Source organism: Strigops habroptila, chromosome 2 (genome assembly GCF_004027225.2).
Source record: "Strigops habroptila isolate Jane chromosome 2, bStrHab1.2.pri, whole genome shotgun sequence".
NCBI classification, from domain to species: Eukaryota; Metazoa; Chordata; class Aves; order Psittaciformes; family Psittacidae; genus Strigops; species Strigops habroptila.
Window position 1 is genome coordinate 42,120,392 of NC_044278.2, and position 25,937 is coordinate 42,146,328.

The 25,937-nt window shown below is 39.1% G+C and overlaps 1 protein-coding gene across 1 annotated transcript in view; it reads right to left on the reverse strand.

Annotated features, from left to right (window-relative positions):
* PDK3 (pyruvate dehydrogenase kinase 3) overlaps window positions 1-25,937 on the reverse strand; it is a 54,812-nt gene that overhangs the window by 21,908 nt on the left and 6,967 nt on the right. The window contains exons 2-3 of the mRNA XM_030474275.1: window positions 14,970-15,111; window positions 6,039-6,110 (exon numbers count right to left, since the gene is read on the reverse strand). Coding sequence (XP_030330135.1) covers window positions 6,039-6,110; window positions 14,970-15,111 — 214 coding nt within the window. The remainder of the gene's footprint in view (window positions 1-6,038; window positions 6,111-14,969; window positions 15,112-25,937) is intronic.

Consider the following 25,937-nt stretch of genomic DNA (forward strand, 5'->3'; position numbering starts at 1 on the left):
TGATATGCCAAACCTCCAGTTCCATCTTTGAAGATAAGTAGTTCACTCAAGTGCTTACATCAAGCAGATGCTTTTGAAGGACCAAACACATGAAGTACATATACGCACATTTCAAAGCCGCAAGGCAGAAATCAAAACAATTTCCTTAATCTTACCACTTACTCCTTACCACACCCCAACCCCACATACCCCTGAAAGACACAGAGTTTCTACTGTACTCAAACTGTGGAAGACCATATCAAGGATTTCTTAAAATGCTCATGGGATTAGCTGGGGGGAAGGGGGGAGAAGGCAATACTCCAGAATAGCTCTGAAAATTTTATTAAGCAATTACTGGTTGTTTTGTTTTTTTCAGAAGTCAGTGTACCGTATTCTGAAAACCACAATGAACAAAAAATGCAGTTGGTTTGACAGATGAGAAATTACTAATATGAAGCTATTTTAGTCAAGTGAGCTTCAGTGGTTTCTATATTAACAAAAGAATATTTAAGGCATTACAACTGCTGTTAAATAAGCTAAGCCTACAGACTTCAGCAAAGACAATTAATGTCACAAACCAAGTTATTATTTAACTCCTTAATGACTGTATATATTATTCTGTTTTGATCTATCATCAAAGTGCAAGAAGTCATAACAGAGTCAATGTAATGACAAAGGGAATTTTGCTATGTCTCTTTTATGGCTAGCATTATCTGAAAGATGAAAGACAAGAAAGTGATGAATAGACTGAAAAATAATCCTTTTAAATGGAACAGATATGCAATGGGGTTTTTTTGATTGGCTGCCCTTTTTTAAAGAAGTGCTAGCTGGAAGCTGAAAGTCATCAGAAAGACCGGGACAAATTCACATGAAGATTTCTCTACTAGAAAGTGTAGCTACTTTCGAAGTGCAAAACTAACTGAAGTGGTATTTCACATTACTTGAAAAGTTAAAAAAATGGCACCCTCAATCAAATCTATTCAAATATTTACTTATTTCAAATAGCTAACAGAAGCACTATTTTAATCTTAGTGCTGCTAAAAGGAAAGTTATTTCTTGTTTACTAAGTTCCATGTCTATGTGTTATCTCTAGACATACTGCCAGCTTACTGCTTAAGTCACTCTCAGTTCCAGGACACTCCCACACACACCCTCCCACAAAAAGAAAAACCAGCAACGAAACTCCACCGCCCATACCCATAAGTGTTCTGTGAAAGTACATGTGAACAGCGCGTTTTACAAGCACTTCAATTCTTTAAAACAACTTCTGCCTCTGCGTGCTTTATTGATACCACAGGAAGTTTCCAAGACTTCTGCCAGCTTACCACCTCTACCGAGCGTGGACACCTTATCTCAACACTCCTCAATCACACTGTTCGACAGAACTGTGGACAGACTTTCACCTGACCGCTCTGCAGCTTGAGGAAAGATATTTGTTATCAAAAAAGCAAAAGTAACCTGACCGTTTGGCATATGCCTATACTACCAGCAGTGACAGTAATGTGGTGACATTGTAGTAAGTCTTCATAAGGTCTGCTAATCAACAGAATGTAATAAAGAAACTGAAGCACCTCTGAACCTTCATCACAGAAATGCCAAGACAAAAAAATCCCTTTAAAGTATTTTGTCCCATGTTCATTAAGGCAACACTCATGAACATAGTATCTGTCCTCAAATTCATACACTGAGAGCAGAGGTAAGTTGGGCCACCCTGAAAAACATCAGCTTTAGTTAGTCTCTGCACTTACTCCTAACCATTCACCCTCTCTGCTGCCTTGTCTGTCTTTGTAGGCCAGAGAGCGTAACAGTTTAGGGACCACAGGACTGAAAGTAGGCTATTTTTCAACTAGATTGATTTCCCATTTCACTTCACTGCATGGCTTCAAAGTCAGCTGTGCCAGTACATGGATAATACCTGTAATCCTCAGAAAGAGTGCCCAAATTCTGAGAATACCAGAGCAGACTCCCCAGACAAGCAGAGAGATAACACAAGTAGTGCTGAATTGATCAAGTAATTCCACTGTTTTAGACGGCATTAATTGAAGAAGTACTGCCAACACTGATAGAGCACATCTGTGGATATCAAACGTCTTTAAAAGAGCATTTTAGCTCCCCTTCTCTCCTGTGCCACTGTTACCTTGATTAGCTGTAACAGAAACTGAGGTCCATCTCAGCTGACAAGACCACCACCAAGACACTCATTTGATTTCCAAAACTTAACTGCTCTGTAAAGCCTTTGTGGTTGAGTGCTTGGGGTAGACACTACATTCAGCTCCAAAGAAAACCTGAAGTACTTACATCCATCCCTGGTAGTGTTCAAGGCCAGGCTGGACAAAGCCTTGGGCAACATGGTTTAGTGTGACATGTCCCTGCCCATGGCAGGGGGGTTGGAACTAGATGATCTTAAGGTCCTTTCCAACCCAAACTATTCTATGATTTTATGACTCAGGCAAGTCTCACAGTTGGAGACACTAATTAAGCTAAAGGAAGAAGAGACAGGCTGAGAAAGTCAGGGCTGTTCAGCCAGGAGAAGAGAAGCTGCATGGAGACCTCATAGCAGTTTCCAGTATCTGAAGGGGGCCTACAAGGATGCTGGATGTCTATTCATCAATAGGCAATGTAGCAATAGGACAAGGGTTAATGGGTTTAAACTGAAACAGGGGAAGTTCAGGTTAGATATAAGGAAGAAGTTCTTCCTTGTGAGGGTGATGAGGCACTGGAACAGGTTGCCCAAAGAAGTAGTAAATGCTCCATCCCTGGCACTGTTCAAGGCCAGGCTGGACAGAGCATTGGGCAACCTGGTCTAGTGCGAGGTGTCTCTGCCCATGGCAGGGGGGTTGGAACTAGATGATCATAAGGTCCTTTCCAACCCTTACTATTCTATGATTCTGTGTGACAAGGGCCATTATGAAACGTCCAAGTCATGTGACTCTTACAAAAGATGCAAGAGTGGGCTTCTGTAATATGAAGTATATAATACATAGTATTAGTATGTAATAAGCACAATCCTACATCATGCTCAATGCAGGAATAAGACAGCTGAGAGGAACCAAGAGATGAATGCTCCAACCCTTTTTCACATGCTGCTATATGCAAGGTACTCAGAGATACATCACAGATACTGCTAGGACAAGAAAGTCTCTGCTTCAGAAGACCAAGCATACATTAAGAGTGAACTTCCTCATGTCTTTTTCTAAGAAAACCAATCTGGTTGAAGAAAAATACTATTCCTAGTCATGCATCCCTAAAGACGCTACCCACAAAGTCCCAGATAATGACTCAAATTCTGTATTAAATGATACATGCAATTACAAATATTAGAAGAGTGTTATGTAAACATAAATGAACTCAGATTAGTGGTTTGGTTTGGTCCCCTCTCCATCCCCTCCCACTGCCAAGTAGTTCATTAACTAGTACAGTTCCCTATATTTCTCTGCTGACTGCAAAGTATAAAAGTAGGATAGAGCTAGACAGCAGCAACATGGAATACTGGTACAGGAGTTGAGAAATTTTTAGATTTATTTATCTGTGGGTTATTACAAGATAAATATGGACATAATTAAGAGTATTTTTAAATAAATAGTTTGCAAAGAATATTAAAATGATAATTAATTATGGCTCAATATCCAGTTAAATAGCACAGCCTTCAAAAAGCTAGGAATAGATGACACGCAAAGAGCAGGAAAGTAAATCTGACTTTCTAATCTAGGTAGCCTATCCAATATTGACAAGAAGACAAATGTGCTCTTTAAATCAGTCTTTCATCTCTTTTCCCCACAGGCCAAACTCAGTATAAAGGCAACTCTCACTGTCCCAATCCCTACCTGGACTACCTTAGAACACAGAAAAAAAAATTCCCCAACGTCCTTATGATATGTACTTAATTACAGAAATGCAATAACCACAAGATTTCAAATATGTTAACAGGTATACTGAATGAGTAAATATTTGGTTCACCATCAAATATTTGGTGTATCATACTAATATAGATCCTCTCAAACAACATTTCCAGTTGCCATGAAACAATATCAAGAATGTGTGTTATTCATATGCCAGATTGAGATAATTCATTTTTATAATTACGAACACACTTGAAAACAGATCTCCAAGAAAACTGGTCATCAACGTTTTAAAACGTATCGCGATCTACCTCTTGCTTACAGGTCTAGGACAGCTTATGCCATCTCAAAAAGCAACAGACACCTAAATTTTGGCAACTTAATCCCACTCAAAATGTTCTTTTAAGGAAAACTTACTACTGAACTAGCCAAAAGCAGAAATTCTTGTGCCAACAGCAAAGAGGATGTAAATACAGAATAACAAAATGTAACAGTTAGAGGTAACTGAAAAGTTCATCTAATTTATCCACTACAGAAGTAGCCTGCCTATAAAAATCAATAAAAACTAATCTATTCTTAAAAGCTTTTAAAATTGAATGCTCTACTGAGAATACTTCAATTTTTATTATTTATTAAATAAAATGGAATTATTTATTTCCATTCTGAAAAGCATTCTGCTTTTTCAGAACAGACTGAAATGGTCTTTTTCAGTCTGTTCTTGCTAATATTAGAATTGGTATTTTTTGCCCTGTGTACAATCTCAACTACAATAAAAATCAGGCATTTTTTTAATTCTCTACTTCTTCACTTTGAGCAACCAATCATCCTTTATTATGGTGACTTTTTTTTTGGCACACTCGGACTTGCAGTGTCTCACACTTCAATCACTCTCTTTTCCAGTCTAAACAAATGCCTTCAACATTATTCAGAATTGGAACTATCCATGTCTCCAACTGTTGCTCCTTTCATATCAGTACTGTCCATGTGTGTTTTAACTGCTTAATAGGTAAGTACCCAGAACTGAAGACAGTATTCCAGATTAGGACTCGCACTGAGAAAATAGTTACTTTCCCCTTGTTCAACACTACAATTCACTCAGTCTATAAACCTCACAGCTCCTTCTGCAGTTCTGCCATACAGGGAAACGGGTACTCATGCAATTCAGTTTCTCCTGTATGTATTGCTTGACACTTAAAGTGTAAAGACCTTGGATAACATGACCACAACCAAAAAAGCATAACATCTAAAATACATTATCTAATAAAACCCTTACTTAGCCTAACGTAACATACCAGTTAATGTGTCTGCAACTACCTGAAGGCAAAACATCATTTCTGCACAGCACAGGCCACATCTTGTACAACCAGAGCATTTGTTGGACTGCAAGATGCTTTATAGAATGCTTCCTGTAAAGCACTCTAAGATTTCCAGAGCTTAAAAAGATAAGCTACCCTAAGAAAACTAATTAATGGAACAAAAACCCTGGAAGAAGTAATCACCTGAAATAAAGCTGGCTGCTATACAGTACAGGGTAACCATACACCTCAGTGCTGGAGGGGGCTGTTCTGCTTTTTTGTTTTTAAATCTCTAATTCGTTTGTTGTACCTGTTCTCACTTACATGTGGTTGGGGGTTTTCTTATGCATACGAATTTCAAGGAAACATTCTAATGACAATTTTAATATGACTTTGTTGATAAAGAAAATTGGCTAAGCTTTCCTTCCTTCTCAAAACATAAGCAATATTATTCAATGAGGTAGGTGAACATCAGTTATTGAAGCCCATTAAAAAAGCTTTTAGACAAAAACAACAACTGACACACTGAATGTTTTCAAATTGGGAAAAAAAAAATAAAAATCAAAGTATTAATGTGTTGATACACATTATATGCAACAGTACTAAGCTCAATGTATCCAAAAATTATATTTTAATCCTAAACATTTTATATGCAAGTATATTCTCACATGCATGTTGTCTTCTCCATACAGCCTTGGAGGAAGTATTTCACACTATTTCTTAAACTATCAGACTGTGCAAATGCAAAATATATTGTTCAAAAGCATAAGATTCCTATATCCTGCTCCAGATTACAATTTTGGGCTTTCCTGCACAAATTCTACCTTACAAATAAGATTACTGTTATTCTGTCGTATAAAAACACTTGATTGTTTTGAGACAGATTATTTTAAAATGAACCATCACAAGAAAACAGATTACTCACTCATCCAGAACATGAGGATCCTCAGGACTTTTATTTTCATATTCTAAAAGCTCAAGGAAACTCTGCATGTACCTGAAATAAACAAAAATGATAAAGAAAGAGTTAAAATACTTGAATTAATTTTAATTTTTTTTTTTTAATCATCTTAAGACTATAACCTCATCTGAAACAACAGTAGTACACAGTCCTGTGTAAAGGCTTAAATGAAGTGGGATACTACAACCAAGGGAAAGAAGCAACTCCAATATATTATATTGAGTTGTAAGTATTACTTTTGACCCTACAGACCACAATTCAGGGAACCTGCTATATAAATCAAGCTGAAGTTAACAGGAGCAAACCCCCTTTTCACGTAGGTCTGTAATTTCGCATATCTTAGTTTGTACCTGGATCTTCATTTCCTGGTCATCCACTTACTACAGATACTAGTTTGCTCCCACGTTCCTCAGACAGCGATCCAACCTTCCTTCCAAAATAAAGCTCCAGGGAACACTCCCCAAAAGCCACACTAACAAGACTGCACCAAGCTGTACGCCAGAGGAGTACACCCCATCCCACACTCCCACATCTCCTCACATTGTACCTCAGGCCACGTGACACAACCCTCCGTTTCATAAAAACACCACTCTTACAAAACATAGCTCTCTCCACTTCAGACATTTGCACACATGATGTATTATTACACTTAGAGCCACAGATGTACCACACAGGACCCAAAAAAAGATTTAAGGCAAAGTACAAATCAACATCAACATGGCCAGCCTGTTCCATAGGAAACTAGCCCAGCACCACTTTAAATGTCACCACCTCACACCGCTAGGCCTGAGGACCAGGCATCAATCCCTGAAGCAGGTGTATCAGCAGTCCAGATGTAGCTTTAAAGATTACAGAAATGGGACCTATTTCTTGAAGTAAATCACACAAGGTATCAGTCACACATAAAAGGTAGGGTGGTTTCAACATTATCAGAAGCAGCTGTCATTCCTCTCCCTTTTGCCCTCCCTTCACTCCTGGTTAAGCACTATGAAAACATCAATGCTAATCAGATGTGTGTCTCAACAGCCATAACTCCCTGCAATGGTGAAACAGCGAGCCAGACAGGTTTGAGTTTTCTAATCATTCTCTTCTATGAAAACAACTCACAGAAATGTCTAACCAGCTAAAGCTAGCACAAGAAAGAAAAGATGACCATAAAGCCTACATAAAGAAAAAGCAAACAAGTGACCCTTTTCAGTAGACAGCAACCCATGAGACCAGCTCAACAGAATGGCCTATGCAGAAGCTCAGTGCCTACGAGACTGACTCCAGTCACTGAAGCTTGGACAACTTTACATTACAACAAAATCTCTGTTGGTGGCAGTTCTATGTTAGGATCAGGCTGTGAAACTTCACCCTCCATCTTCAAGCTACAGCAAAGCTTAACACAGCACTGCTGTCTACATGACTCCCTCCAGCACCACAGGGTGCTACTCCAACCCCCATTTCAGCTGCATGATGTGGAGGATAGAGGGGTAGGAGAAGAATCACCAGGACCATCAGCAGGAGGAGGGACTGAGTTTCTAAGAGTGAATCAGAACCAATTTCCCTTGAGAATGTGCCCTTGCATGTACTCCGCTTTTATGAATTCTCACTGGAAAAGGCTGCTTTAATCTCTGAACTCAGCTGCCTCACCTGCAAGACTTCACATGTAACAAATTATGGTCATCCACTCCTTTGTTTCGGACAGGTACGTATTCTTCAACATTACCTGTCTCATATGAATCAAGGTCAATCAAGTTAATCATGGGTACAGGATGGGAAAAAAGGTACCATTATTACAGTAAGCAAAACACAGTAATAAACAATCAGCAAAGAAACTCCAAAATGAAAGATGAGAAAGTGGCAGGCAAGGCACTGAGTAATTCAGGGTGTCATCAGCTTGACTCCATACAGACAGTAAGATGAGTTTTTTACTTCTCGCCAAACCAGGCAATGTCATGCAGAAGCAATGCTTAAGACCCATTCCTGTGCCCAATTTTGCTCTGCTTCTAATGAACACATGACACTCCACAACAAGTCTTTGCTACCTACTTCACCTTTTCCTTGATGGGTGATGAGAACATATCTAAATAATTCAATCTGTAATTGTCTCCAAGAGGAAACTGACTTTTTGGACTTCTTCTGTGGAAAGGGAAAAGGGTATCACTTGTGTGACATCCTTGCAAATACGTTTAGTAATTGAAAAAAAAGAAAAAGCCGTGTAACTGAAGACCACCAGCATTGTCAGACTGGACTGGTTCCCTCATGCTGTGGGTTGTAATATAACAAAAAAGCTAAGATCTTCCTTTATTATTCTATAATAAATAAATATTTGCTGTCTTATATTTGCTTGTGTGGCAAAAGGAAATTGCACTAAATATTTGATTCTACAGAGAAAAGCAATCTACCCAAAAAAATACCTGCATGATTTCCATGAAGAAGTCTTACTCCATTCCTCCAGTATAGGTTAATCTCATCACTCAATGACTGTGTCTACATTAACATTTTTATTTTCAAACTAAACCTGCGGTATGGTTTTGAAATGACCCCCCAATAACCTTCACTTAATCCAGACCACTTATATCTGCAAAGTGGTTTTGGCACTTCTCACAAGAAACTAAAGAGGAAGCTGCTGAAGCTGCCCATCAAATGTGTGAAACCCAAGGCAGCCATCATGACCTGAACCAATGAGTGAGCCAAAATGTTACAATTTCTCCAGCACAGGCACAATACATGCCAGGAAGTGGACTATGGACTGTCACAGGTACCCTCCACACTATAAAGCGTTTCTCACTTTCACATAAAAGACCAAATGCCGCAGGTGTCAGCAAGGTTGCCACCACCCACCCCTCTACTCCTTATGCTCCCCTCTCCCATCCTTTCAAACCTTCCTTCTGGTTTGAAGTCCTTTCCCTTCCTACTTCAGTTTCTGTTACCATCCTCCCTGTTTTGTGGAGGCCTTTATTTGTTTTCCCCTGTCCTCTCCTTGTGTTTCCCCACACCCTCAGTCCACTCTTCTACACCCATTTTCATAAAGGCAACAATAACCCTTTCTGCCTCCCGCAACACCCCGAGCTGCAAGCCAGCTTTCCAAGGAAATTCAGAATCACAGAATTGTTTAATTTGGAAGAGATCTCTTGAAATTATCTAGTCCAAACTCCCTACTCAAGCAGGGTCAGCTAAAACAGGCTGTCCAGGATTGTGTCCAGTTGGGTATTGATTATTGCCACAGGAGGAGACCCCACAGCCACCCTGGACAACCTCCTTGCGGTGTTTGATAACCCTCACTGTAAAAAAAGTTTTTCTTATGTTCAGACAGAATTTCATGTGCTTTAATTTATATTCAATGCCTCTTGTCCTGTCACTGAGCCCCACTGAAGAGTCTGGCTCCCTCATCTTCATTCTCTCCCATTAGCTACTTATACACACTCATATAACATCCACCTCCCCACCCACCCAAGTCTCCTCCGCGGGTTGAAGAGTCCAGACTCTCAGCTTCTTCCCATATGAAAGATGCTTCAATAAATCTGTGCCATGAGAGAAGGGACAGCTTCCCTTGTGGCAAAGCCAGAGAAGATTATTAGGAAGCTGCTTGCCCCCGTGTGTCATTATATAATATTATGGAAGCTCTGTTTCTGACAATTCAGTACAACCACCACACTTGAGAAGCAACACAGCAGGTGCTTTTTACTACACACTTCCTACCAGAAATCTCAAACATCAGCAATGCTGTGCTGATGCTGAGGATAAAACATCAATGAGTATTTTTGGTACTGAAGGTAACTGATACCCAATTTTTGTGCTGTGTGGATTCCGTTGGTTGTCTGCCATTACTGGTATGCTGTACTGAGATTCATAATCTGTTATGGCCCTAAGACTACAGCCCCTGGAATAATCAAATATCACTATTCCCATGTTGAAGAATCAGCACTTTTACTAGAGTATCAGTCAGGGGCAAGCCAAGTGTTTCTCTCATCTACTGCAGGAGGCAATCGTGCAGAAAACTCTCTCAGTCAGAAAAAGACCAAAGCATTTCTCAACCAGAAAAAAGGGTGCCAAACATGGCCACCAGTCTTCAGCACAACCAGCAAGTGGAATAGCTTCTGAGGTCATTATGCTGCAGGCTCAACATAGCACCAATGAGGTACTGAGAGTTTCTGAAACAAAGGAAAATTATACAAACTAAATGCTCTAAGGAAATTTCTAAATGTGCTGAAGTAACTACTCTCTAATCTCCGTGGTGACACACTATGGAAACAGGCAATGCTTTTCCTTTAGTTACCAACAATATTTAGATGTCCATACCCTGTATAGATATACCAAGTCCCTAAACAGAAGACCTCAGAGCTGCAAATGCTGCACATCTTTTATCTAGTTGTGACTTCGAGTTCTTACACAAAATTAATTCTCTACCCCCCACCCCCAAAATTAAAAAACCTTAGAACTCAGGTTAGCTGCACTAAATAATTCACAACACTGTCTTATCCAACAACCACATTACAATCTGTGTAATTGTCAGCAGTGCAGTTCACTCCTGTAATAAGCTAGGGTGTGTAAAAACAATCATTCATACAGTCAATTTCCTTAAACTGTCTTCTGATTTGAGCTGTGTGTGCAGATATGGATAAATGAAGGTGGCAACTACAGAGTTTAATCAAGCACTGAAAAGACCTTGTGATGTTTTAAACACAATCTACCAGCCAGCTAGAATAAAGCAGAAAAGTACCAGAATAATGGATTACTTGCTATATTACCAGTAAATGAGCACAACTATACAGGACATATCTTAGAAAAAAAGAAACCAAAATCACCCAAAAATGAAACAAAATATTTTGCTATCTTTGGTGAGGGTGAGTCATCAAAAGCAGGAATCAAAACCTATGCCCTTCAGATCTGTTGTCCTGCTGGTGTTTAATTTTTTATTACAAAACACTACAATTCATTGGGCAAGCTCTTCGGTTTCAAGCAGCCTTTAGCCTTGTTCCTGTGTTAATTACTGCCAGGTAGATTGAATTCTTGTTAGTCTGCCAAATGCAATAATTCTAAAATGGCACATTTCACGTATAAAATCACTGCAAATGCTCAGAATGTCAACTCCAAGTTTGGTTGGTTGTTGGTTTTTTTTGTTTTTGTTTTTTTTTCTAGAAGTCATGCAAGATACTTTTGCTTTTTGTGTATGTGTATTTCAGCAAGATTTTCCTTTAGAATCTAACAGCAAAGCACTGGAAAGGTAAAACATATCTCCATAGTAACACAATCTTGTTAGCATAGTCTGAATGTAAAAAATTATTAATCCCCAAGCTGTATTGATTTCTCTAATGGGTCCTTCCAAGGAGGCAAATGGAAATCCATAGCCTTTTCCAGGTACAAGTACTAAAGAAGAGACATTTAGTCAGCGTCAATTAAAATACGAGTTTTTGATACGACTGAGTAGCATATTGTGCAAACATCACACGCACTTTAGATATTTTACAAGCTCTGACCTAATCCATTATAAGGTTTTATTGTAACTATTTTCCCTCGCCACATCACATTAGTGATGATATCCTTTATTATGCAGTTCTGCCACATGTTCAATATCCTACCTGCAGTGCACTATAGCTAAAGCGCCCTCTGAAAGCTGGCCTAAAAAAGGCCCGTTTCTTCAGAACTAGGATGCTGCCCATTAATCTTGAAAAACTGAAAATAAGTTGCTGATCCCTAGCACACTGGTTGCTGATCTGTCTGTTATTTGGAGTCACCACAGCTCACAGTCAGAACACATTAACTGTGCTATTATTTTTATTCACTTCATTCCTTCCCATGCTATTCCATACAAAACATACACATAAAATACGCGACAAACTCCAACTGGGACAGTTAATATTTTACCTTTGCACAGACTGAAATGCAAAACTATTTTTGTTGTTCATAGTTCACTCTCTGGGTAATGCCAGCTTTATTCAGAAAAGCACAGCAAAGCAGCACAAATGAAGGACAGCTGTCTTGCCTATGCTCATTGCTGCACACATCAGGCTAAAGGAACCCAGAAAGAAGGAGAGAAAAAAACCATACCTTTCCTGAGAGCAATCAAGCAATCGGCTGTAAAATTTGTTAGGCAGCGCAGTGCAGTCAAGAAGCATGATTCAGGAAGCAAAGTGCCTATAGCATGACCATGAAGACAGATTAGAGAACTGAGAGGAAAACAGGGCTTCCCTGCAGCAGGGACCATATTCTCAGAAGTGGTAAATTGAGGTTGCTTCCCAAGGGACCTATAAGGGACTGGGAAATGCATTTAATCCAGAATGTCACTGCCTGGCTGCACAGAAGATCGATGGGAAAGGAAGGATCCATACTGTAGAGTATGCAGGGTCAGTTTGTTTTCTTACTCCACCAAACCTAAGTTCTATTCACAGAGCCACCATATTCTAAATAAAACCTACTTTAAAGATAGAAGCTTTTTGTATTTTTTGGCATGCTGACATGAAAGCGTAGACTGGGAATTCAAAAGTTTAAAGCTTCAGCTAATTTGGAGTCTCACCAAAAGCACATAAAACCAGGCTTCGTGGAAAGTGGTAGCATAAATAAATCATAAATATGCTGGTGACTACATAAATTACCGAAAATTAGCAGATAAACAGATTAAGGTGAATAATGCGTTAAACTATGCCAGCTCACTTGTGGCAAATGTACATCGGATTTTTTTGTTTGCATTTTAATACATTACCATTTTACTATGGCAGAGTAAACTATCGTGAAATCTGATCTAAAAGACATTTTTTCTTGAAGCAAACAAGTGTGTCAAGAAGATGTTTCTTAATTTTACAAGTACACAAGACAGCTATATTTATCTATTCTGCTGCCTAAAATTCAGGCATCTCTCTCTAGATATGCCTGAACTTCACACTAAGAAATTATAAATATGTTTCAAAATCTATTATCAGCATGGCTGCATAATACGCAAGGGCATTCGCACTGAAGTTCAGAAAACTGTTTTCTTTTGGTCTTTTCAGAAGCCGATAGAGTAAATTTCGCCTAGGGTTCATTACCAGTATACCACTAGGACTTATAATCTACAGGTAAATGTTTAAAAAAAGCAATTAAAAACCTCTAAACAGAAAGATAAGAAATAAGCTCTTTCAAGTCCACATCTACAATCAGGAAAACAACATGCTAGATTTATGGTTGTCACTTCTGACATAACAAAAATATTCTTACACAATCTCAGTGAAGATACTCTTTTCCACAAAAACTGCTACTTAACTGAAAACCAAAATTAGAAGAACACCGCAACAAACATTCTGATTTCAAACTTCCATGTCTGGGTTGAATGTCCACTTGAACTTCTTCATCACATTAAAGTCTGATATTTTGGTCCATTTATCAGAAAACTATCAGTCTACAGCTGTGACAGTGCAAATCACATTATCATATAAAGTACATTATTTGGACAAGTCACTATACATTCTAACACAATTGAGACATTTTTGGGTTTTAATTTTTTAGTTTTTCTCTCTTTTAAAATCAGTAGTACCTCTTGTAGCCATAAAAGCCACCCCTTGAGTCCTCAAACTTCTAAGCAAAAACTCTGAAGGGGGCGTCCACTCTAAACACCCCTTCAGTTCCTCTGCCTGAAGTGATCCAAACGTTACTTCACTCTGTATTACCAGAGCAGAAGCCTATCCACAGAATGTATATTTGGACTACAATTATGCTGTAGAGTCACTACGGAAATATTCTTTTCTTTTCTTCATTCACCCCTGTGTCCACATTTCACTAAAGACAGCTTCACAAGTCATCTGGATTAAAAAAGCCTAAAAGACCTGCATATTATCCACTTTTTCCTATTTGGCATAACAGCTTCTGATAACATCAGACAGATGATACAAGCCTTCAAACCTCCCAAGCTGCCACTTAAACACAAAGGGATTGTTATTGTGTGGCTGCACAGCATTTTCATTTATGTGAAGCACTTAATCACTATGTTTGAAGTGGTCATCAAGACGGCTAGTGTTACCCTTCATAGACAAACATATTTAAACCAAAGTACACAACATCACATATACTAATTTATATTTCTTAAGTATGAAGCTTGATAAATGAGATCAAATCCAGCAGCAAATGTACAGTCAACGTGGAATTTCTTAGTTCAAGGGCTATGACTGAACAGAAGCCTACAACATAGCTGCTGTTACACTTAGATAAGCTGTTATTCACAAAGGGAAGTTTGTTGTATACTGCAAAGATATTTTTACATAAATTCTTTGAATCAAGTATTTGTAGGTAGAAACACACCGAACACCCCATGAATGACAATTTTTTTAGAACTTAATACACATAAGGCAGTACTCTCCAAACCACACTGAACATGCAGGTAACCTAGAAAATAATTACTGTGGAAAAGATGACAGGACTTTAAATAATTTTGGGTATACTAGTTATTATAATGCAGAATGTTAATTACTGGATGACACCAGATTTTTGCCTCATTCCATAACTTCCACTGAATAACAGGTCATTTTATAGATTTAGCAATGAAAAGTACAGATAAGGTTTAAATTTTCTTTTGGTATTTTTGACAAAGGAAAAATAAGGAGAAAGAACAGCTATTTCAAGAAGTCATGGGTGCAATACCGGAAGGACTATTTTAACAAGCTTGCTCTTAGAAGTTATCGACTGATTCTAGTTATCTGGGAGACAACAGTATTCTTTTACTAACTTCAAAGACTAACTTATAAATTCTTATCTCTAAGATCCATTTTAGAGTATTTACTAATGTTAGACAGAAGAAAATTAAACTTCAATTTGACAAGAAACATGCACTATAAACAATTCAAGGCAGAAAGAGAGACTTCAGTTCAAAACAGTTCAAGCCAAGTTGAAAGTAAAGCAATACAGTTTTACACTAATTCTTCAGTCTACTTTTAAACTTACCAACTCTGTACTAGCCCAACTGAAGGCCTGTTAAGTAAGTTATCAGGCAACAAATTGACCTCTCTCATGGTGTTAGCTAGTCGCACTGGAAGTTCTTTCCGCAGAAACATGTATGAAGTCTTCTCACATGCATTGTCACGACCTGTTAGAAGGAAGGAAAAAAAAAAAAAAATCCAGATGTCCACTGAATCAGATCAAATTTTAGACTTTCCAGGCTTGTGGAATTGAAAACATTTTAAATATGATTTCTTTAAGTACCCACCTTTACTTCCTTCACCCCCAAAATGCATATTATAGTTTTACCTTCTTTGAGCTTAACCCCTTTTACCTGACATTCTTCCCCATTTCATATCATCTCATCCTCTCTCCTATGAATAAAAATCTCTCATCCTACAAATAAAAATCATCCAATATCAAATACTTAATATCAGCTGGAAATAAGACCCCAAAACACCAGCTTTTATCAGTATGATTTTTCTACTAAAGTAAGCTTTTAAAAAGTGCATGCCACACATGTAATGGAGAGAAGAAAACAAACAGACAAAACAGAATGGCAACAGCTGGCTGATGTTTCATGCCACAAGCTCTTCAAAACTACTGAACATATCAGCAGCACCTGGAAAGACCAGCAAAGGTCATCATCCCTCCTAAGACTAGCCTACAAAGCGCTCACTAGCCACTTCGAAGAAAAGTGCAGCGCTTGTCACCACACTCCCATTTGGAAAAGCTGCAGCTGAGATTACCAGTCAGAAAGCAAATGAAGGGGATCCAGCAAAATAACAATACTTTGTTGCAGACCTGGTTGGAAAGGTGGTAATTCTCTGGAGCCACCCTATAGGACCTACAAGACTGACATAATTAATGGCATTCTTAAACTAAACTAGTTGCTGATGATACCCATAAAACTCTAACTACAAGTATCTGAAAGTGTAAGATGTGAAGACTCTTGCTCAAATAGTTCAGACGCGAGATCAGACCTGACATACTTTTTTGTATTTTGCAGCATTTCACAAGCGGGGAACTCCCCACCATAACTAATTTCTAAAGAGCCCAAGTAAATTTAAAAAATAAATAATAAAAAAATCCCTTTTACTTGTAATGAACAGTCAGTATTCTGCTTAAATCCCGAAAGACAGCGAATGTCTTTTGTGATGATAACCAGTAAAACTGCCTGCAAAATTTGCGAGTGAAGGCATAATACAGGAGCTATAAATTATGTTCAAGCAAACCAGAGTGTTAAAAGCACTGCCAGGCACATAATCACTGAGATTTGCAATTTGAAAGACTCAAGTACAATGCAACCAGCACAATCAAGGTGATCCTTTAAGACAGTCCCATTATAATCAGCTGAACAGCAGAGTTTTCACCTTCTTTGCATAGGTAACATGCATTGATGGATTAGTTCCCAAACTGTAACAAGCTTGGGGGAATATGCAGGAAGGATTAGGATTTCCCTTTCTTCTTGCTCATTTAGATATCATCAGTCAGTGGATCATTAAATTCTATTAGTGTCAGCAATTCTATTATTATTCTTCCAGCAAACATTTGGATCTATTTCACTTACTTGCATTTTCACATCTTCAATTACAAATACACACATCCTGTCAAAATTAGACAAAGGAAACAGACATTACATTGTTGTTTTCTGTGAAGCACAGTTATGATTTCAGAGTTCAATCCTTCAATTAATTTAGATACCAATTCACCTCCAACAGAGGACAGATACCTGTTTGTTCACAGGTCACTGTATAATAGCTCTTTAGGAAGACTGTGGCTGGACAGCAAGACTCTCAGACTAGCTCACGCTACAGCTTCTGAGCTGGAAAACCCTCGGGAACAAAGACTATGACTGCTTCTTCCCCAAGAGTGACTGAGAGCAAGTTTAGTTATTTTGTAGGCAATAAAAAGCAAAAGGAATGAAAGACAGCCCAGACAGAGGAGGAAGAAACGACAAACAAGAACCCACGGCCTGCAGGAGTCTGTGAAAAGGCATGGGAGCCCTTCATGGACACAGTCCCCCGGGCTTGTGGCAAGGCAGAAAAAAGCTGCAGGACTGGCAGAAGCAGCCCACTTCCTCTCTCCCCATGAGTAAGGGCACATCTCTATTCAACCTGTCTCACCCCAGCAGTTCTAAACTGTCTCTTTTCGAAGGAGCTGCCTTGCTCTAACGTACAGCTACGTTTGAGGTACAGAACCTTTTGGGATCCCTTTGCATGCTCAGTGCAGGAGAAGGAAAGGAAGTTCTGTTTAAGGTTGCCTAACCGGAAGACTTGCTTCACCGTAACTTCAGAACATGTTTTTGGTTTGGGGTACGCAGTCAGAATACCAGCTGCTTAGCTGTATACAATTTACCTGAGAGCCTTCACAGAGCTGCTTCAGCTTCTACTGTAAGGTCAGTTATCTGCTTGCTGAATAGCATACACAAGGGAAGAGAGAATGGCTATTCACAAGGATCAGCAACAAGTAGATATTCTCCAGCTTCAAAGCAAAAAACATACCTAACGTATCCTAACAGTTGCTCCTTGGCTGCTGTACCTCACAGCGAGGTCATTAGTGAAAATGAGGGACATCCTACTAAGTACAAAAACAAAATCTGAGTCTGTATATTAGGTGTTATCTTCATTAGAAGTTACTTCAACAGAAAAATGGCAATAAAAAGCAAGATATTAGAAGAAAGTAATCTTCAAGTTATTTCAAATTATTACTACTGCATGCACACCTAGGGCAAAATCTGAGAGAAATGTCAAGTGTTACCACAAGTCTTTAAAAAGGTTTAAAAAAAAAAGGGGTTCACAAATGCTCAACCATCTTCAACCTTCTCTGTCTAGGCTAATCAGTCACTCTATACAAGTGATACAGAAAAGCAAATTCACGGCTGCCTCTCTGCCACCTTCAAATCTTCAGTTCAAAACTAGCACCAAAGAGAGACTGTGATGCCAATCCTGAGATTCTTAAGTACAAGTCTACGTAATAGACTGACAATAGATACAGCCTTCAACAAGAAAACAGATTAGTCAAACAAGGATCTAAGCAGTGATCTCCTGGATTTCAGGGTTATACATCATTATCATCACTGGTGGACCTTCAATCCAAAGAAAATTCAGGAAGCAGTTTTACCTCCAGACAGTCTTCTCTACTAATCTGTTTTCCCCCTCTCTGGGATTCAACTCTGCTCTAAACATTTACTCCTATCTTCCCTGTTTTTCTCTTTCACCTTTTACCCCTAGTGCTAAGAAATGGAGAACAAATCTAACATTGATTAAAAGGCCCATTCAGGCCCTAGGGATCATATGCCTGTAGCATGTAGGGGAAACAAAAAAAAACCTCAACACATTTTCAATTGGAAGGAGTGAACGTTCATCACAATGTTCCCTCTTTTCAGTTCCTCCTATTGCAGTGACAGAATTAGACAACTGTTGCAAAGCTGGACCTAAACTGTTGTTCTGGGTCCTGCAACAAGAGGCACTAACAATGTAGAGGCTATTCACGCACATGCAGCAGACCCTGATTCAATTCTGGCAAATTCTACAAATTGCCAGAGCAATATGCTGTCCAAGATTCAGATTACAGAAGGATTAGTTCCATACAGAAGGCTGTACATAAACCTCGATTTTGCTGCAGAAAAGGGCAGAAACTCAACATGCCACCATGAACTCTTCTTCCTCTAGAACATCATCAAATGCTCTCAGTTCAGCTGCCAGATTCCCACATTCATGAAATACCCCTTTGAGAACAGACTACAGTAGCAGTCCTTCACAGACGATGATCAAAGTCATCTGCTTCAAAAACCTAACGTGGTTGTCACATCCCTAGCAGGTACTGGACTGCCAGGGTCACATCATAAAAGCATCAGTAGTTTCTGAGTATTAACACTTACCTGTCAGAGGAGACAGGAAAATAAGAATCTAAGTGATTATTTTAGTCTTTTCACTGCACCCAGAGGTCTAGTTCTCTCTGTTAACTATGTAGTTAACACTGAGCTGAGACATTAGATACCACACTACTTTAAGACTCAAAAGCAGCAAAGTTCTACCTGTTGTAGAGAAGAGGGACTCCATTCAAAATCCATAAAGAAAAAAAAACCCCAAACAAAAAAACCCACACAACAAGATGATCAGAAGCCTTTCACCTCCTATCTCTGTGCAACTACTACTACTACCTAGGGCAAAATAAAGAAAGACAGAGAGGAAGGCAGGAGTGACGGACTGTATCTACTCTCTTCTCTTGAGCTTCCAGAATACTTGTTATCTCCCATGCAAGCAAATAAAACAAGGGGGGGGGGGGGAGGGGCGGAAGGAGGGAAGCTGGAGCAGGAGGATAGGGTGCTATTCAAAAGAATACACAAAAAGATGAAGGTGTTGGAGCAAACTGAGCAAAGGCTAAAACTAATAACTTGCTGCTGAAGCTAGGAAAACAAAACTCAAGGATCAATTAATTCCATTGACTATACACCATTTCAGGAGCATAGGCTATATATTAAAAGGCAAACAAGCTATGCTTGCACAGCCCCAATAAATGTGGCTACAAAAAACAAAACACCCCCCAAAACACCAAGCTAACCTCAACTCCAAAAGCATTCCTATTCCCAAAAGAAATAAAGACATTTTCAGCATACTCTCTAGGTATTTATCTCACCAACCACTAAAAACACCAATCTCACAAAAACAATACAGGGTTGGTTTGTTTGGTAAAAGAGAGGGCTTTGTAAAACCCAGTGAAAGGAAAAGGAACACACACACAATGTAACTGGAGATGCCAACTCTTGCTGACCCTCACCCTCTACCGCAGGCTGCCTCTAAGCAAGCTGCACACTGAAACTGGTTTCCCTTTTCCAACCTACCACGTTGTGCTACAGGATAGCAACCACAGCCTGCACGGCTGTTGCAACACAAGTAGCCAGCAGATGGCCATATCATGGCCCACACCAACCTGCGGCACTCAACCTTGTTTTTAGACATCACAGAACTAAGCTTCAGCCCAAGTTCCATCATTGCTCTCAAAGGCCGCTTCCACCAACAACTGCATTTTTTCCATTGCGCCCTGTTTTAAGGACATGCTTTCACTTGGCACATACCATTGACATATTAAGAGACTGACTTTATGTCATTAAATAAACTCGAGAAACTCTGACGTTTCAAGAAAATTAAACTTGAAGAATTAATGACAGGAAAATGTTTCTGCATCTTACTGAACTAAAATAAACATGCCACTTATGAAGTCTGAACAATTAAGTTTTGTTCAACAACTACTGCCAGAAAAGCAGCTAAAGCCAGAGGAATTCATGTCTGCAAGTAAGCTTTCCCACATAACTTGCTTCTGTTGTTCAGTCCAGTTCCCATTACTAGTTGCACCTTTGCAGTCCAAGGGAAAGCACACTGATAGAAGTGCTCAAGTCTTCTCAATCTAAACTATTTATGTTCATAATTGAGAATTTAGTTAACACTGTACAACCATTGATTTCTACTCTGTGCCATTTCATTGCTAACCACAATCCAAACTAGGAAGCTCACATGCTAATTCACCTTCCAGTTAAAGTTTCCAACAGTCACGTTGGAGACATCATACAGGTAAGTTACCAGAGCTGAAGGACAGGAAGAGTTGATCTTAGTAAACCACTTCCGATTTGTGCAATTCAGCTAACGGATTTAAGCTCTGTCTGCCAGGCCAACTGCAGCACTTTCTATTCCAAAGGAAAATTTTAGGATACTATTCACTAATGAGAAGGCATTAGCCTCTATTTTGTCCTCTAAAAAAAAGGTCCAGACTTCAGCTTAAGAGGTTCAAAATAAGTAAGTATAACTACTCTTCAATTTGCATACAGAAAAACTATACTTAGCCCCAGTTATTTCCAAAATCTCTGAAAGAGTCAGCTTGTATCTTCTGTGTATTAATTACTATAGCCATATAGATGAATACTAGTGCCAAGAGAAAGTCAGTTCACATCTTATGTAAATGCAGGTTAAGGGCAAAATGTCAAATAGTTGCCATTAGCTCAACATAGACAAAATCATTACATTTATTATTACATTAGCTGTACACTAATGTAATAATAAATAATGTAGAAATAATAATATAATAAGTTATGACATGTAACTTGTGAACTCCAGTAAACATGTTTCAAGTAAATGGTCCTCCAAACGAAACAGACTTGTGCTGGGAAGCAGCTTAATTTACTGCTGAACTGGAAGAGACAAATAGAAGGAATTAACAGACGCACAATCCATTGCAGATCTATGAAAGTCTTAGTCAAACTGCAATCATTAATTTTAACTCTTAAAGTCACAATTTTCCTGTCATATTAAAAAGACTCAAAGGAAGACATATATCTGTCTCAAGAGGAATGGATTATGAAGCAACCACTTGTAAAAGCTGTAAACCAGTACCACACATTATGTAGAACTCAGAGCACGCATTTTTAAAATAAGCTTCCCTGATCTTAAACTAATGTTTAGCTGCTTACCACTGTTCTAATGAAATAAAATTTTGACTTATTTTATAGCATTTGCCAAGTACAGTAGTCAAAAGGATCCATAAAGCTTAATGCAGAGATGCTCAAGCAATTACCCACAGGCTGTATTATTTTTCAGACACATCGGCCAAAGGTTGTCTTTCCCTGGGGCAATTTTGGAGTAGGCTGAAAGTCAGACGAATCATTTTAGCAGCTGAGCCTTATCTTGCTGTATCGCAGGCACTCCTCACAGTACATGACAGGCAAAGACCCAAATTGTTCTTAGAAGAAACCACAGCCTGGATCATGGATCCTAGAGCTATATGTAGATCCCAAAAACTTCCTCCCTTACCAAGTGCAAGGAGCCTCTAAAAAAAGTGGCTCTTCAGAGTACCTCAGCTCCCCTTCTGCTAATGCTCCTGAGACCTAAGCAGGGAATAGTCCAAGAGCAGTGAAAAGGTGCACACACTGTACACACATCAAGCCTGGCCACACTGCAAAGGGGCTCTATTGCTTTCAGGAGATCCTGCACAAATTAACTGGTTTGTTCCACCGAGACCAAAATTTTAAAACAAAATTTTAAGGGTTTGAGTTGGTTTTTTTAAATGTAGATAAGGCTTAAAACATCGAGCCAAAGAAACTTATTCCCGGTTTACTGCTCTCTGATCAGATTCTGTTACAATAAACTGACCAGAGAAAGATAAATTTGGCTCCTGTGAGCTTATAATCACCTTTTCCTCCCATAAAAGGTGACGACCTATTTTACACTGAAGGTTATAGTTAGATATTCCAAATTTTTAACACTCTTCCTAAGTTCTCACAGCTTTGCCAACTTACATCCTAACCTTTATGGAAAATTTCCATAATTCCCACTAACTGTTCCAGAAAAATACAAATCTCTGGTTTATCCTGTAGTTCCTGTCAACGTGCCAAAATTATTCCAAACGTCCATGATAAATAAAATTAATGTTTATGAGCAAACACTCATACAGTTAATACCCATTACATAAAATACTGCCAATGCCACATGGTTCAGTTTCCCTTCAGTCTCAGTGAAGTGAAAGGTATTAGACTGTTAAAACATCCTGCTACAAAATGCTTCTGATGATTAACAAACCACATTACAAAAAAAAAAAAAGATGAGAGGATTCCTCTATGCCACTGCCAGTTACCAGGGTCCAGATGTATTTATGCAGTCTATACAAATTTTTAAGCATAAAAAAGGACAAACTAAAATTTGAATTATTTTTTAGCAGGAAGTAATTTTTAACTTTGCCTCTTTCTCTTTTTACAGAGTCTTCAACCTAATTCTGAAAAATACTGACTAAAATTTACACAAGTGTACTATTTGAAGGCATTAAGTCGGTGAAAGTATTATAAATATCGCATTACTCATTTTACATTGACTACAAACTAACGTGCCCTTTTTTTTTTTTACATGCACACACATATACACATACACACAGAGTAAGAGTAGCCTCTTCCCAGGCAAAGAAAATTATTTAAACAGGGCAAAGACACAACGTCACATTCGCTTAGAAAGGACCAGAGGAAAAAAGGCTCAATATAATAGTCTCTAACAACACACAACCCATCAGAAAAAGGAGAATTGTGTATCTCAGTCACAGTTCAGTGCTCTAATCTGTCCTTTCAACCTACTATTCCAAGAAGAAAAATTATATTTAACTGACTCCAGGAACACACACAAAATCATAAACATATTTTAAGGAGGATAAGGAGCAGCCTGTAAAATATTTAAGCAATTTTGGGGGGAAAATTGCCTTTAAAAACTCTAATATATTAAGGAGAACTGGCATCAAGAAAAACTGCTTTAATATAGTAACACTGGAATGAGATAATACAATTCCTAAATCTATGCCTAATTCTCCTACGGATTACATTGTGTTGGGCCTTGGAGAACTGGAGAAATACTACTCACCCTCCACAGAATAGTTCTGTGAAGATCAAAGAGTGCTGGCAAAACACGGAGTATATATGAAGTGCTTTTCATAAGTGTGGCTACCAAGTCTGGCTGGGATGAAGTCAGCTTTCCTCACAGCAACCGATAAGGTTGTGCTGCGAGGGTGCTGTGCTTTGGATTTGTGACTGAAAGTGTTGATGACATATCCCTGGTTTTGGCTATTGCTGGACAGTACTTGCATAGCACAAATGCCTGCTCTTTCTCTTGCACTCAGCCCCTACCCCAGCAAATAGGTTTGGGGGTGGGTAAGAGGCTGGAAGGGGACAGAGCCAAGACAGCCGACCTACGCTGGACAAAGGGATGTTCCACATAACATGATGTCATGCCCAGCAATAAAAAAGGGGGGTCTGTCTCCCAAGACAGCCACTGCACTCAGACGGGCTGGGTGAGAGGAGGCAAGTGACTTCCTTTGCATGACTTGTTTCTCTTCCTCTTTCCTTCCTTATTAAACTGTCTTTATCTCGACCTATGAGTTTTCTCTCTTTTGCCCTTCCTATTCTCTCCCCTGGCCAATGTGGGTGCTCAGCAGCTGGATGGGGTCAACCCACCAGAACACTGTACATCTACTGTACAGCAACCTCATACCTCATCTTCAAGTTATTCCATAGCTTTTTGCATTTTGTTTTTTTGAGGTTTGTTTGGGTGAGGAGTTTTTTGTGGGGTTTTTTTTGTTTGTTTGGTTTTGGGGAGGGCTTTTTGGTGGTTTGTTTTAATTAAGAATTTCACATGGGCTGTGCCAAACTTCAAAAAAAGCCAGGTAGAGCATCTACTGCTACAGCCTTCGCAAACACCAAATTAACTTGGAAATCAGAGTGTCTCAACACAACTTATTGTTTCTTTACCACCTTATTATCCCTTGATGCTTACCTATGTATTACTTCATTATTAGTTCTATAATTTTTCAGCTACTTCAGTCAACCCCACTTACTCTACTGTCTTCCTCTTCCTTTTCTTTTTAACACAAGTAGCGCATTTTCCCACTTCCACAACCTTGAAGCCACCACCACAGGCTATTTTCATGAAGCTTGTAAGCAACAGCTGAGCTGTACCAGGCTGCTCACATTTGCAGAAGAGTGTTCAGCTACTCACAAAACACATCATTGGCTTATTTCTACTGAAACCCACTAAGTCAAGAGGATCTAGACATATTTCAGCTTATCTAAAATCAGGGGCAAGGGAGAGCTGTGATTTCCTTTAAGTTTCTGGATACAAGTTATCTTTCTCTGAACATCAAAGCAAAGATGAATTCAGCAGCCTTTACCATTACGTAATTACTTTAATCAACTAAATGCTGCACTTCCGCATTCTCCCCAATTACTATAAATTATCTCGGCATCTTTTTCTCTGCTTTTCTATCCCATGACTTTTCACCTTAGCTGTTATTTGTACTGCAACCCGACATGCACGTCCTTGCTTCCAGTTTTCACATGATTCTTTTAATGAACAGTATTTCCGGAATTCCTAACACTGGTCTACTACTCTCTTTTGCCTGCATCAGAAAGTGACAGGTCATCTTATATTCCTTATGTCTTAGGAGAGACCCTATCTACCTATTGTCTTAGCTTGTGGAAGTTATGGTACTTTAAAATCACTAGTTATTATTTCTTCCATTCCTGAGAGGAAGGAATATCACCAATTCATGATTATCCTCACCAAAATTTAATTAAGTTTCAGAATTTCAAGCACCTCCTTTTCTGTCCAAATCTAGTCTAAAGGAGGCACTGCAATTATTTCTACCAGTTTCTGGAAGAAAAAGGTGTCCAAAACATCCTTAGATCTTCAAGAACTACAAAACTTATCTTTTTGTCTTTCCAGAAAGCAGTTTTGCCATCAATCTATTTCTGTCAAGCTGTATTCTCTAGCAGTTCTGTCACCTGATTAAAGGGGGGGCGGGGAGGAATAAAAAAAAAAATACCATTGTTTACTGCCTCATGCAGACTTGGTGTTCTTGTCCTCTTTCACCAACAGACATTCAACTGTCTGCTTCAACACCATATACAGCTTCAGGAAAATATGCACTCCTGTACGTATGCAGCGTAACATCATCTCCCCTTCTGAGCACCTGAAGGCAGAGGGCTGCAGCAGCACCTTTGGTCAGTCCAAAGATAAACAAAACACAGACTACAGAATTTTCTGCTGTTCAGGGAAACAAAACACAACCATCAGTCAGAAGATGCTCCCTTGCAGGCTACCAGCCTACTCTTACAGGCAAGAAATGGCCAGCCAAATCACCTACTGAAGGCAGAATTTCCAATGCTTAGGACTGATCCTGTTCAACATCTTTGTCAGCAACATGGACAGTGGGATTGAGTGCACCCTCAGCAAGTTTGCCGACGACACCAAGCTGTGTGGTTCGGTTGATACGCTGGAGGGAAGGGATGCCATCCAGAGGGACCTTGACACGCTTGTGAGGTGGGCCAATGCCAACCTTATGAAGTTTAACCAAGCCAAGTGTAAGGTCCTACACCTGGGTCTGGGCAATCCCAGGCACTGCTACAGGTTGGGCGGAGAAGAGATTCAGAGCAGCCCTGCAGAGAAG